At 30.1% G+C, this 15,699-nt stretch overlaps 2 protein-coding genes across 5 annotated transcripts; one reads left to right on the top strand and one right to left on the bottom strand.

Annotated features, from left to right (window-relative positions):
• Positions 1-402: 402 nt before the first annotated feature.
• Positions 403-6,357, bottom strand: LOC114412678 (ruBisCO large subunit-binding protein subunit beta, chloroplastic-like). Of its 4 annotated transcripts, XM_028376664.1 has the most exons (14): positions 6,065-6,355; positions 5,857-5,982; positions 5,113-5,250; positions 4,749-4,844; positions 4,317-4,559; positions 3,577-3,811; positions 3,005-3,174; positions 2,803-2,880; positions 2,628-2,699; positions 2,449-2,553; positions 2,186-2,278; positions 1,946-2,038; positions 969-1,170; positions 403-854 (listed from the first exon to the last, which is right to left on the bottom strand). In XM_028376664.1, exons 1-14 carry the CDS (start codon positions 6,206-6,208, stop codon positions 832-834), a joined length of 1,818 nt encoding a protein of 605 aa, XP_028232465.1. In that variant the 5' UTR covers positions 6,209-6,355; the 3' UTR covers positions 403-831. The 4 variants fall into 4 exon arrangements, 2 of the variants coding, with proteins under 2 accessions (XP_028232465.1, XP_028232475.1); XM_028376674.1 differs by lacking the exon at positions 2,628-2,699 and having other exon boundaries at positions 2,449-2,571; positions 6,065-6,356; XR_003666809.1 differs by lacking the exon at positions 403-854 and having other exon boundaries at positions 1,034-1,170; positions 2,152-2,278; positions 6,065-6,356.
• A 7,059-nt stretch (positions 6,358-13,416) lies between these two features.
• Positions 13,417-14,245, top strand: LOC114403624 (phytosulfokines 1-like). The gene is made up of 2 exons (XM_028366743.1): positions 13,417-13,668; positions 13,929-14,245. The coding sequence occupies exons 1-2, from the start codon at positions 13,513-13,515 to the stop codon at positions 14,055-14,057; spliced, it is 285 nt and encodes a 94-aa protein (XP_028222544.1). The 5' UTR covers positions 13,417-13,512; the 3' UTR covers positions 14,058-14,245.
• The last annotated feature ends 1,454 nt before the right edge of the window (positions 14,246-15,699 follow it).

Below are 15,699 nucleotides of genomic sequence, written 5' to 3'. Positions count from 1 at the left end.
TTGAGAAACTAACACTATTAACAACATATATATTTATAAGGAAAATATTTGTTGAACACCTCTTATGAGTATACAACTTAAGAGAGATAGGGAGAGGGAAAAGATAATTAATTGATTTGATTAGTGATGTAATATGATAAGGAAAGAGGGATAAAATAAAATTAGAAATGTTGATAGAATATTTAGAATTTGCGGATATCCTAATATAATAACCCTGTTTAAAAACCAACATTTATCTTTTGAATCCATTAATGGGCAACTAACATGTAGAAATAGTTTTAGAAGTTAAAGAAGCATTGCATCAAAATATTTAATTTTTTTTATCATTTATTAGTGGAAGATTCAAACTCGGAACCTCTTTTTTCTCTATTCGCCCTTTAGAATGAAGAAATACTTAAAAGATGAAGACCCCAAAATGTATTAGATTTATAAACTGATGTGATTCATAATTCCTTTAAATTGCTTTATATGTAATACACTTTAACATAGGATGACAAGTTTTACATTCCCTCCAACAATTAAAAGATTTTTTTTTAATATCCACCATCTGTACCAAAAATAAAATGAATAGGACACTGTAGTCACTGTCTGAATGTGACAAAAAATTTCCTTCCACTGCATACATGTTCAGTGCTTCCCCTTGTCCTTCACGGCTTCACTTAGTCACATACAGTTTCATTTTGAATTTTTGATTCACTTCATTTGTGGTTCCTAGGATAGATCAATGCCACCATCTATACAAAGTATACGTATGTGAATTTCTAGTGCTTCTTGATTGATCACACTGAACCCTTGAACAAAAAGCTGAATTGAACTGTACAAATTTCCTTTTTAAAAGCCCATTGGTCCTAAACCTGAGTAACCAAAATTGAACACTGTCATTCCTATAAGGCGAAAACATGGTAGGAGAGCAACTAAACACAATCAAATGAATGAGTTAACCTTTTGACATAGCAAGATTTTATTACCTGGTGTAGCCATGGGCATGGGCATGGGCATGGGCTTTCTACGTGGTATTGGTAATGAATCTAATTCATTACCTGAGGTGGGCATGGGCTTTCTTCGTGGTATTGGTATGGGCTTTAATTCCTTGCGCTCAACCACAACCGCACTAGATGTTAGAAATGCCTTGGCCACAGAAGCTGAATGCTCTATACAACACCTAACTACCTGCAGCAATTTTTCAAGATAATAGAATTGGTCATCTTGTGCAAAACCTTAAAATGCACCTCCACTGCAAAATTGGCAGGTGCTCCTTCATATTTTATACTAGTACCAATTTGCATTCCTGTTTTTATTCCATTTTGTTGTTCATTGGTTAAATTATTTACTTGACCCCTATAGTTGTTCTCATTTTAAGTTTTAGTCTCTATACGAGAAAATTGTAAGTTTTAGTCCCTACCCGACACCTGTACACAAAAATTTAAGTTTTGAATTTTGGTGCTAGCAACAGAAAAAAATTTCTGAGATTGTAAAACTGCTACAAAATTTTTGTGAGGGTGTTAAACAACAACAATAAGAACAACACAACTTTATCTGAGGTATGCTATATAGATCACACAATGCCATTTGACATTTTGATGGTGTTAAATCACTACAAAAAACTTACAGTTCTTTAGGTTTCTTTTATGTTATTCTTCAATCAGCATTGAAGTTTCACCTTGGTAATATATTGTGACCTTTATTACATGGATTATTAAGGTGAAACTCCAATTTTGATTGGAGAACACAAAAATAACACTTAAGAAACTGTATCCAAGTTTTGTTCAATTGAAAATCATAAGATCTCTGGCTTGAACAAATCAACAGCATCAGATATTTATTTTGGCATACAGATTTTGGATATTTAGTAATATATTATCAGTAAATGCTTACAGTGAATAACTAGTTTGAGAAAATTTACTTATTGTTTTCCCTTATGTAAAAGGCATTCAAATGGTCATACCTTAGTTGGATCCATGATCCCAGCCTTCATGAGATCCTCATAACAGTCTCTAGCAGCATTGTAACCAAAATTCAGGTTATCGTCTGATAAAACCTGCATGAAATAAGGGGCCTCAAGCATGTATTTTAATTGAATAGTTGTTGATGAGTTGAATTAACTAAACTCTGCACAAGATCCAAATATCTAGTTGGTAATCAATCTCTTACAGTTACAGAAACAGTTTCTCAACAGGATCAGGACCTTATCTATGATGACATTGCCATTTACACCAGCATTCTTTGCTATCATTCTTGTAGGATAGCTCAATGCTCTCCTGAAGATTTCAGCTCCAATCTACAGATAATATTACAGATAAAATTTTCATATCTTGAACAGTCAATAAAAAGGCACAGCACAAAATGAATGCTTGCAATAGATTGTAAGATAACTAATAAGAGCTTAGTTATAATTATAAACTTCAAACACGATAAAGGAAAACTTAGTAGTATGGAACAGATAATTACCTGTTGTTCTTCATTTTCCAGGAGTTTTTTTATGCCATCCACCTTTTGGGATAGTCTTAAAAGGCAACAGCCACCACCAACTACTACACCTTCCTCGATTGCGGCCTGCCTTGTTCTAAGAATCTTAGCCATTTAAATTACAGCAAATCATCTTGTTAGAGCTAAGGAAAAAGAAATACCTTTGTTGCATTTAGAGCATCTTCTATTCTTAACTGTTTATCCTTCAGTTCTACCTGTGTTTGTGCTCCTACCTATGATTTAGATTTCAGTTGCTGAAAATAAACTATCTTAAATGGAAACAGAATTCTTAAATTACAGATTGTCACATGACAAATAAAATGAAACTCATAGTACCTGAAGAATGGCAATGCCCCCAGATAATCTTGCTATCCTTTCATTCAATATCTTTTTTTGGAAATTTTCCACTGTATTCTGCAAAATGTGAAATAGATGTGTAGGTAATCCCAGGATATGTTAAACATGCATCATGTTACTTTTAAAACTTAACACTGGTCAAGTGTGAGAAGTGAGGATCTTCAAAGTTCTGTGTATTCACCTCAACAAGCCTCCTAAGTTGGCAAACCCTCTTCTCAACAGCTTCTCGAGTACTCCCATCAGTAACTATTAAGGTAGAATTCTTTGTTATGACAACCTTAGTAGCAGAACCCAGATCATTCTTGTGAGCCTTTTCTAGGTTGAAACCCATATCTTCTCTGATTACAGTACCTGAAAAACATAGGAAGAGCAAAGAATGTAAAAGTGTAAAGATTATTAGAGAATGAACTAAAACTTGAAGACTGTATATAGAAACTATTGATGCTTTCTTCCACTCAGCATTCTAACATATTGAAGCAAATGGAAGTTAATGCTTCAGTTATATGTCTCTTTTTAAGTTGTTAACAGCTAATTTTCATGCTATCTTTGTCATTGAGGACAAGCATAGGCATCAATTAATTTGACTTAATCTGACATTTCAGTGAGTCATATACTTAAGGTACAAGTCATTTAAGTACATATTCTTAGCAACTTCAGTCATTCACTCCTGATAGAAATTTTTCTTTCTAGTTGTATTAACATATCAGCAAACAGAATATTTAGGCTTCTAAATTTGAGTGTTTGATCTTCTACCTCCAGTCAAGATGGCAATATCTTCCAAGTAATGGGTCTTGCGTTCACCGAAGGCAGGAGCCTTAATGGCAGCTACCTTAAGAGCACCCCGAAGTTTATTTTTAATGACTGGAGCTAGAGCTTCTTGCTCAATGCCCTCTGCAACTATCAAAACTGGATATTTTTCTTTCGCAGAATTGTTCAATATGTTGATCAACTCCTTTGTTTTTGTGATTTTCTTGTCGACCAAAAGCAACTGCAACCAAAGAATTATACACCATCTATTTAATAGAACTTAGGTAAGGCTTTTATATACCTGATTCCCTTTACTAAAGAGTTTAAGTGTTTATCTCGTAAGGTCTGGTTTGGACAAACTTCTCCATAAATACTTATATGAGAAGAAAATAAGAAGGTAAAATGAACAGAACTTCATAAGCTAAAATCAACTTATCACATCAACATTTAGAGAAGTTAAAGGAGAGGGCTTCTATTAAGTTAAAGAGCATAAGTTCATTTCAATTTGTGAGAGAAACTCAATTCATTTTACCTTCTTATTCTCTTCTCATGGAAGTGCTTACGGAAAAAGTATCCACACAACACCTAAGTTTATTACATTGGAGCTGATATCATTAGCTCAACCATGAAGCTTGTTGAATCAAGCTTAATACTTAAACAAAAGGTCATAACCATAAGCACTTTTATAAACTCAAATAAATTCTGTACAAGTTCTTCCAAAGTCCAAATGCCCCTACTTGCCATACCTTGCAGTTGTGGAGTTCAACTGTCATCTTTCTTCTATTGTTGACAAAGTATGGGGACAGATATCCGCGATCAAATTGCATTCCTTCCACAATCTCAAGACTATTCTCGGTACTCCTTCCGGTTTCAATTGTCACTACTCCGCTTCTGCCTACTTGGTGCAGAGCCTCGGAAATCATGTTTCCAACTGAATAATCATTCCCAGCACTGACTGCAGCAACATCTGCAAGCTCATGATCCTCAACCTACAAGTGCAGCCAATGTTGTTGAATTCAGCAAGATTTTCCAGTTTCCAACTATAAGCAACAATTGGCAGGCAGAAAAAAGCACAATTAAATCAACATCTGCAGCCAGATAATTTTCATTGTGATTCTCAAAATTTTCAATAATCCAGGTGTTTTTCTTTTTTAAAAAAACTAATGAGTAGAACTTACTTCTCTTGACATCAATCTGAGTTCAGAAACAAGCGCTGTTGCTGTCTTCTCAATGCCACGAGCAATTTGAACAGGATTCATTCCAGCTGCAATAACCTACAATGGAAAAAGAAAGGAGCGGATAAGAGCGCAAATTTAAGAAACCCCTTTTAAAGCCATTGACATAGTGACAAAAACATTAACCGAAAGCTAATGTTTTCCAATCTTCATTTGCAAATTTGAAATACAGAGAATTTTTTAATATAGTTATACATGTTAATTTTTCGTATAAACCTTCGTAATCATATATGCTAACATCCATTTATCTAATCATTTCGTTCTGATTGATGTAATAGGATACTCGTGTTCAGCTTATTATATTTACCTTTGCCCCCTCTCTGATTAAGCCATGAGCAAGAACAACAGATGTAGTTGAGCCATCACCAGCTTGGTCGTTGGTTTTAGCACCAGCTTGTCTCACCAATTTAACTCCAACATTTTCCAACGGATCTTCCAATTCAATCTGATATAACATTAGGGAAACAAATTTCATAATTAAGGCACAAAACCATGTTGTTATTAGACCAGATTATAGAAAAGTTCATTAAACTACACAAGCCACAAGACAAGTGTTTAAATATTGAAAAAACACCTCCGAATTTGAAAATAAAAGAAAGCAAGGCCATGTTTGATTCTCTTCTTACTTTTTCGTTTTAAAAACTGTTTTCTAAAACAAATTCACACTACACTCAGCAATCAATTTCTCAACCAACATCCATCATGTTTTGAAAATTGTTTTCAAAACAAGCGCTTTAAAAACCAAAATACTAAAAAATCTGGGAAATGTTTTCCCATTCTCTTCTTGTGTTTTCTTCAAATGCTTTTTTGTCCAAGTTCTTAGGGAATGATTGATCAACAATATCATCTTCTAGGAGCCACCTCTTATCGGTATAGAAAACAAAGAACTATTTTTCAAAACAGTAATCAATAAACAAGGCATAAATTTGTCAATTGACAATTGTCACTTATCCATAACCTTAAAACTAATAACACATTACAAAAAAAAGAACATCAACAAAAGGGAAGAAGCAAATGGTTGATGATGAATGAATAATAAGAAAAAAAACACCTCTTTGAGAACAGTTTCTCCATCATTTACAATCTTGGGTGGTCCATACTTATTTGGCAGCACAACATTTCTCCCCTTTGGACCCAATGTCACACCAAGCAGCTCAGCCACCATGTCCACTCCTGCCTGCACCACAACACACCAACTCACTCACATCTTGTGAAGAACCAAAACCAAGTGTTAAACTAACAGAGTCCAAAATCCTTACCAACAGCTTCTTCATGGCCGAACCGTCGTGGTTGAAGTAAAGCTCTTTGGCCATGGCTCTCGGGCTTAGAGAAGAAGAAAGTAATGAATTTCTCGGTCTTGGAATTGATGATGGATTGGCAAATGTGAATGAAGAACATGCCATGGCTTTTAGTTTCTTTGATTGGTTGTGTTGGTTTTGAGGAACCAACAACACCTTTGTGTCGAGAACTGCGTGGTGCAAAAAGTTGAAATTGAACAAAGGTTTTTGAGTTTAGACAATGTTAGTGGATAAGAGTAATGGTGTAGAAAACAGAAATATCTCTGAACTCTTGTATTTGGTGAACAAAATGAAAAGTAAAAAATATCTTTACGAGTTTCAACTAATCTTGGCGCTATGCAAATTAAGTGTAATCACTCTATTTCTCCTTCGTTTCCTTTTTTTTAAAAAAAAAATCATTTATTTTCTCATTCTCTTTATTTTTTATTTATTTGAAGTTTCTGACGGAATGTACAGTAACCATATCAATTATTTTACATTCCTCTCCTCCATCCAAAACTAATAAATTAATAATTAATATTTGTCAATAAAAAAAATCTTATCAACTATTTTTCTCTCTTCTTTTTTCTATCTATTTTTAGTGTAAGTAATTGAAATAGATTAATCTATTTTTTTTATCATATTTAATTAAATTTAATTAGATTGAATGGAATGAGATTGAATTTATTTTTTATTTTAGCAATCCAACCCCATCCCTCCCTAATGGGCAAATAATGAAAGTGTTCGGTATGGTAGTAAGTGTAAAATACTTAATTTAGCAACATAAAGTTATCAATATAAAGAATAACGAAGTGTCGGTATCAATAATAATATTGCGTAAGCCTTCATAAAGGAAGAAGAAAAAAGTGAAAACCAAAATAATTTACAATAATCTTTAATATTAATTCTCGTGAAAAAATAACAAACCACCGCCCATCTCATGAATGAAAATAAACCAAAAGGCAAATACCATTTGTTCACTGAAGGTGTGAGAAAATGAAAATTTGATTTTTAACAAATGGGAAATTTAAATTTAATTTTTAAATGTAAAAAAAATATGATAAATTATTGATGCAAATAATTTAATGATAAAGTGACTTTTTGACATATATAAATTTTTATTAAACCTATGATTTTTATTTAAAATTTATATATATAAAAAATACATTATTAAATCAAAATTAATTATAATAAAATTAAAAATAAAAATCTACTTGACGTAATAATTATAAAAAATTATAATCAAATATATTAAAAAAACATTAAAAATATATTTTTAACTTTTATTTTAAAAGAATTTAGAGATTACGGAATTGCAATCCTTATTGGATATAAAGAAATCTACACGATACAGGAAGAAAAGGTGGTTAATAGATTGACATTCAGCTAAATGCATCATGCTTGACCCAAATGGATAAGATTAAACTATAATATGAATTATAAATTTTTGGTTAAATAACCTAATTTACCTTTAAAAGTATAAAACGCTCACAAATTAATCTAGAAAGATAAAAAAAATCAAATTTACTTCCTAATGTAAAACTAATATAAATTCATTAAATTGTAGATACTTTTAAGAGTTACGATATTCATATTTATGTATAAGATTTTTATATATTAGAAATATATTTATCTATTTTTATAAGATTCCTAAATTATATCTTATATTAATTATTTTTTTACTAAATCCTTAATAAACTTATAATATTTTAAATTTAAAAAAATAATTATTGTAGATTAATAAGATAAACTCTTTTTTATCTCTTGTAGCGATTCAAGAAGTTAATTACTCATTCAATCACATCGTAAGAAAAGAAAATGTTTTAAATTAATTATCATTTTAGTTTTTTAATATAACATTAATTATTATTTTTCATTTATATCCCTTATATATTAATTATAAACTACAAAATCTAAAAATGAATTAATAATAATATAAGGTTAATTTTATAAAATTCTTATTTTATTTATTTATTTTTATTGATCGGTATAAAATAACCTAGAATAATAATTATTTTGAGAGAAGAGAGTAACTACAAATTAACAAGATAAATTGTAGGGTAAATAATCATTGTTGTTCCTGAATGGGTAATTCATTGATAAATGTGTCCCTGAAAGATATAAATGCAAAATTTAGTCATCGAAAGTATTAAAAGTGCGACAAATATATCCGACCGTCAACTTTCATTTGTTACTATTAAAAAAGTTGTCTACGTTGCACAATGATAAATTTGTCACAAAATTGATTGTCAAAACGTGGTTATGTTAACTAGATTGGATGAAAATGTCACTAAGATATCCTTTTTTGTCATAAATATCAATAATATTTTGTTGGAAGAAAATGTCAATATTTTTTTCTTGAAGGAAATTGTTAGTAATTATTTTTGGACCTAAATGTCAATGCGTTCCGTTGGACAAGAATATTAATAAGTTATCAATTTTGGAAGAAAATGTGAGTAATTTCGTTTTTTAAGAGTAAAATATAATTTGATGGTAGATTTTCGTCATTTTTCATTGTTACAAACATAACGTCACAATAATCACTTAAAAAATATATTTTGGCAAGCATAATTTAAAACAAACAAAATAATATCAATAATATTGATTATGAACCATAATTTGTTTGTCACAATATAAATTATCCAAAATAAATATTGTACCAAAATATAAATCTTGTATTTTGCAACTTGAACTTGTTGTCCTTGCTGGTTTTCTTTGTTTTGCAGACCTCCATGTCCCAGGGAATTGCAAGCTTTGTTTTGCAGACCTCCATGTCTCAGTCACTTGACAATCTTCTAACTTTGATATTCTTTTCACTATTTGCTTTGTTGATAGATTGCTTCTTTGAGAGCTTGGAATGAATAGATCCTTCAACAACTCATCAATAAATACTCATTGGCTATTACCCTCTAATGCTTGATTGCAAGGAATATGTATACATATTAATCTTAACCTCTCACATTTATTGAGGAAGAAGTCAGAGGTCTTTTCAAACAAGCGTGAAGAAGAAGAATAACCAATGTTTGGGAAAGGAAGCAATGGAAGTGCGCGAGAAGAAGAACAAGAGAAGAAGAATTACAACCAACGTTACAAAAAGGAAGCACATTGGGGAAGGAAGCTAGAATAAGAAAAAGAAAAAACATTTTGGGAAAGAAAGCGAGAAGAAAAAGAGGCGAAAGCAAGACTGAACAATGAATTTTTATTTGAAATCATTAATGTCACAAATATCCCTATTCCAAATTGTGGTAATATCAAAAGTTACATGACAAATATGTCCCTATGTTGATAATTAGAGATAACCACGTTGACCAATCTTTTCCGTGACAAATTTGTCCCTATGTGCCATGTAGGAAACTTTTTTAAGGGTGACGGATGACAGTCAACGGTCGAATATATTTGTCACACTTTTTACACTTCTGAGGATTAAATTTTGTATTTACATCTTTCAGGAACACATTTATTAGCGAATTACACTATTTATCCTAAATTATATAATTACTATTCTTTCTTCGCACATTAACTCATCAAGTGAAAAGTAATTAAGGGGAAAAACTAGAATGATGAGTCCCATTAAAAATTATTAACAAATTTATCTGCTATTAACTAATTTAACCAACTTTTATAATTTTTGTTAATTAATTAAAATGGTCTTTATAAGTTAATTAATTAAAAGGGTCAATATAGAGACGGGGAGATAGTAGATGTTTTCATTTCTAAAAAAATTCGTATGTTAAAAATATATTCATTAAAAAGATTAATCTAATAATGCTAATAATGATTCTAGAGTTTAATTTCTATCTATTTTCAATATTATGTTTCATATTATTTTTAAATAATTATTTTAAGGCTTAATTGTAAAATTTGTTCCTCTATGTTGTCATTTCACCAAATCTATTGAGGAAAGACTAGAATCATGATCTTTGAAGTAAAAGATATATTCATTTATAACTACATCCAAGTATTCATTTAAATATTTAGTGCAAAATATAATATTAATATAAGTTTTATACAAAAATAGTTTAAAATTTAAACTATTATTTTTAATTTATTATATTTTTACCATCTTATATATTATCTTTTAAAATATAATATATAAGATTAAATTCTATTTTCATATAAATTAGAATATCTATACTTATATAAGTTTTATTTTTATTATATATTATATTTTTATAATCTTATGTATTTTATATCACATTATTAAAAACTTATTTTACACAGTAAAGATATAATATAAATTTTATCTTTAATGCTATTTTTTTATATAAATTATAATTTCATATAATAACAATATTTTATTATCTTTTAAAATATTTATATATGTGATTTAATAATAGTATTTTTTTACCTATATTAAGATATTCTTGTTATGTATTATAATAGTATGTTTCTATTTATATTTAACTTTATTTAATCAGATATGTAATTTTTGTAGAAGCAAAGCTTCATGGTGAATCAAAGGTGATTCAAAGGCGTTTTGATGATAACAATGATGATAACAAAAGATGATGACAAAGGTGATGACAAAAAGCTCAAAGATCAATCAAAGAACAACTCAAGTGAATCAAAGATCAATCAAAGAACAACTCAAGTAAATCAAAGATCAATCAAGAACAATTCAAGAGTTCAAGATAAGAATCAAGAAGAATTCAAGACTCAAGAAGAAAGTCTAGAGACAAGAATCAAGATTCAAGGTTCAAGATCTCAAGAATCAAGATCAAGATTCAAGACTCAAGATTCAAGAATGAAGAGAAGACTCAATCAAGATAAGTATTAAAAAGTTTTTCAAAACTTTGAATAGCACATGAGTTTTTGACAAAACCTTTTACCAAAGAGTTTTTACTCTCTGGTAATCGATTACCAGATTGTTGTAATCGATTACCAATAGCAAAATGGTTTTGAAAAAGTTTTCAAATTGAATTTACAACGTTCCAATTATTTTCAAAAAGCTGTAATCGATTACAATATTTTGGTAATCGATTACCAGTGCCTTTGAACGTTAAATTTCAAATTTAAATGTGAAAAGTCACATCCTTTCACACAAAATCTTTGTGTAATCGATTACACTAATTTGGTAATCGATTACCAGTGTTTGTTTCTGAATAAATCAAAAGATGTAACTCTTCAAAAGGTTTTTGACTTTTTCAAATTGGTTTTAAGTTTTTCTAAAAGTTATAACTCTTCTAAATGGTCTTCTTGGCCATACATGAAGAGTCTATAAAAGCAAGACTTTGATTTGCTTTTCAAAATACTTTTACATTCATTTGATCAATCATTTACAAGCCTTGAATCTCTTTGAACTTCTTCTTCTTCTTTGTACCAAAAGCTTTCTGAAGTTTTCTGATTTTCTAAATCTTGAAAACTTGTGCTATTCATCTTTTCATTCTCTTCTTCCTTTGCCAAAAAGAATTCGCCAAGGACTAACCGCTTGAATTCTTTTTGTGTCTCTCTTCTCCCTTTTCCAAAAGAACAAAGGACTAACCGTCTGAATTCTTTTGTGTCTCCCTTCTCTCTTGTCAAAGAATTCAAAACGACACAGTCTGAGAATTCTTTTGATTCTTCTCATTCCCTAATACAAAAGTGTTCAAAGGACTAACCGCCTGAGAATTCTTTTGTACCCCCATTCACAAAGTATCAAAGGTTTAACAGCCTGAGATCTTTGTCTCAACACATTGGAGGGTACATCCTTTGTGGTACAAGTAGAGGGTACATCTACTTGGGTTTGACTGAGAACAAGAGAGGGTACATCTCTTGTGGATCAGTTCTAGTGGAGGGTACATCCACTAGGGTTTCAAAGAGAACAAGGGAAGGTACATCCCTTGTGGATCTTTGCTTGTAAAAAGATTTTTACAAGGTTGAAAGAAATCTCAAGGACCGCAGGTCGCTTGGGGACTGGATGTAAGCACGGGTTGTTGGCGAACCAGTATAAAAACTCTTGTGTGTTTGTTTCCTTCTTTCCTACTCTTTTACTTTCCGCTGTGCATTTAATTTCCGCTTTTACTTTCTGTTAAGATTTTCTTCTACTCCTCATTCTCTTAACAATTTAGTAAAAGCCTTAAAAAAGTAATTTCTTAATTGGTAAAGGTTTAGGAATAATTAATTCACCCCCCCTTCTTAATTATTCTGAGGCCACTCGATCCAACAATTTTTTTAAAGAATTAAATTATACAGTAAAGACACGTAATTAAATAAAATGACAGTATATTTGATTTTTTTAAAATATTTATGTATGTAATTTATTGATAATATTTTTTTATCTATATTGTAATAAATAACATGAATATCTTAATATAGATAAGAAAATATTGTCACTAACTCACAAGCATTATTTTAAAAGATAAATATAATATATAAAATAAAAATAAAACTTATATAAATATATATATTCTAATTTATGTTAAAATAAAATTTAATCTTATATATTATATTTAAAAGATAATATATGATATTATAAAATATAATAAATTAAAAAAGAATAAAATTAGAATTTTGAACTATTTTCGTATAAAATTAAACCTATATTATTATTATATTTTGCATCAAATATTGAAATGAGTACTTAGTTGTAGTGGTAAAGGAGTATAATTCTCACACCAAGGACCATGACCATGGTAAAAAAATGTTGATTAACTTTCTAGTCTAGTCAATGTTTAAAATTTAATAGTTAACTTTTAGTCAATAATTAAAATTAGGAGGACTCAGATAGTAAATTTTAAAATATTGAGAGCTCAAACAATAAATTAAAAAATAGGGGATCGATTTGGTGAAACAAACAAAATATGAGGATGAATTTTGCAATTAAATCTTATTTTAATAGTCAATAAATTTATTATACGTAATAACTTGTGATTGGGAAAAAAAATGCAAATTTTACATTATTAATGCATAGATAATTTGCGCATATTTCTATTTCAAATGAAATAAAATCTTTTAACAATTAAAGGAGTAGACAGAAAGAAAAACTTTTAACGAAGATTAAACTATAATGTAAATTATGGACTTTTTATTTGACTTTAGGCGGATAAAGAATTCGAAGACCCAACATCCACAAGTGTCTACCACATGCAAGTGAGCTGTGAGAGTGTTAATTTATCGTACACTAGACTTGCAAGAACAGCTTGCGCTCTGGTGACAAAAACATAAAGAATAGCCAAGAAAGAAGGAAGGAGCAAAACGGTTCTCACTTCCCACTCCTCAATGCAATGTCTCTCAATTTAAAATAATTCTTGTCCCCTAGAAAGACAGGAAGCATTTACTTCTAAATTAATGGGGGCATTGAATTTGCTTTGACTTTTTGTGGTAGGTTGCATGATTTCAATGCTCACTCATGGAACTTCACACTTCCACTACTACTTCCATTTATATTTCCCTTCATTCACTCTATTTGTGCCAAAGTTATATGTTCCCAGTAAATAGTTTAAGTTAACCATATGGCAAGGTGCATCACAATATTATTCTTCGTTATTTATGTTCTTCTCTTCACAGTTGTTGGTGGCAGGTCCTTGTTCATGATCAACACCAATATTAGTCCAGATTCTGTTCCGCACAGACCAGTTTCTTCTTCCCATGTAACAACAGCACCACTTGTAAGTGCATGTTCGGATTGAAATCTACAAAAGCACATAAAGTCTCTAAAACTAAGTTTGCAAGAATTTTTTTACTTTTAAAATACTTTTTGAGGGGTAATTAAACATGATCTCAAACATACTTTTGGATCCTCTCATCGAAAATCCAAGCATACCTTAAGTGGGTTCTTATGATATTTTTGTTCAGTTACATGCTATGTTTATGTTTGTTTCCACAAAGTACTAAAACCTTTTTTTGTTAATTTTCTTGTACTATGTAGGAAAAGACACGATTCAATGATGATGGTGGTGCTTGCAAGGGGCTAGACAGGACTGAGTGTGTGGCTAAAACAACAATGGTTGCTCATACGGATTATGTCTACACACAAGACATCAATAATGGGCCTTGATTGTGCTATTTCTTGCTTCTGTTTTTTAAGTATTTATATTGTAATGACTAATGAGGGAAGTGTAATTCTTTAGAATACTATAGTGTCAATGTGAAAACTATGTAATATCTTTTTCTTTTTTCCGCCGGATGTTTTCTTTTGCTTTTTGATAAGGCCAACAAATTGATCATAGGTGATACTGGTACCAACCCACGACTCTTAAATCTTGATTAGAAAATTGGACCCTTTTGTAATTAGGACATTGGAAAAATCAAAGACTTTTAGCTATATGTTAGATTACAACAAATATGAGTAAAAAGTCTCACCTTAGATAAGAACAAACGTTTTGAGTTATATATAAGTGAGAAACACTTATAAATCTAATATCTTAAAAGTTTTTGGTTGGATGTAATGTTAAGTTTATTTGTATATATGTTTGTGTAAATATGTTTTTTTCTTTTCTAGATCACAGGCATCTTTCACTTCAGAACAACTTCACACTAATATTATTTTGGTGATACTTGGATAAATATTTACTTATTAGTTATTACTGTATAAAAATATCTTTCCTTTTAGCCGTATTTTCTAACAGTATAATGAATATCCTTAAGAACCCTTAAACTTGTAATTGAGACTTCATAAATCATACTGTAGCTTAAGGAGTACTGGTGGCCGTCCTTTTCAGAGCGCATTTAATTCCTAGATTGAAAATTGTTACTGAAAGTAGAGTAACAAATACTGATTTATGTTGAACACAGAAAAACAATTTTATCAACTATGATCTACTAATTATATTTAATAAAACTATTTAAATTTAAATCTGACATTTTAGGGTTGTCAATTTGGATTTTGCCATATATGTTGGGTTAGAACTTAGAACAGAGAGCACAATCAAGTAGGGCCCATTCATTATATTTAATAAAGGTTTCTCTTATCTTTTGTGGATTTTCGTTTTTATTAATTCTTCCATCATTTTTTTTGTCTTGTTTTAGTTCCTAAAAAAAATTATTCTATTTTTAGTCTCTAAAAAATTATACATTAGAGATCAAAAACAGATCGAAACTTTTTTTGAGGGACTAAAAGGAAATAAAATTTTTTGATAGACTAAAAATGAAAATCCAGAAAAGATGAGGGACACAAAATAATGAACCCTTTGATATAATTGTCTTTTTTTTTTCTTTCTCTCTAACATAATAGACAATAACATTGATGATTTAAACTTTAAATTTTACCTTTTAGCTAGGATTGCCAATATGGATCTTGACATAGTAGCTAAGGAATGAAAAATGCTATTGATCTTCAAGAAAGTCATTAGTTATCATGATTTAGAGTAAGACATAAACTCGAGAATGGTATACAAAAAATATTAAAATAGTCTTACAACACCTTTTTAAGTATGTGATAGCTAGCATGGATGAAAAAATTGTCACAAGTACTGCCTTTAAGTGTTACAGGAAACCATTTTGAATTCTAACAACGGGTGCAAAACAAGCATAATGGTGCTTCTGTTTACAAAAGGCAGATGAAAAGTTGTGGTAGTTTTGGAGAAGTCCAAAACCAAAATGAGGAGAAGTGGAGAATAGAGAATGCGTAAAAATGAGGCCGACAAATTGTGAGACAGACCATTTTATCCAATAAGGGGCATGTAGTTGAGATAACACGA

This window comes from Glycine soja, chromosome 1 (assembly GCF_004193775.1).
Source record: "Glycine soja cultivar W05 chromosome 1, ASM419377v2, whole genome shotgun sequence".
NCBI lineage: Eukaryota > Viridiplantae > Streptophyta > Magnoliopsida > Fabales > Fabaceae > Glycine > Glycine soja.
The sequence above is the reverse complement of the archived record's forward strand: the minus strand, read 5'-3'. Positions and strand labels throughout refer to the sequence as shown.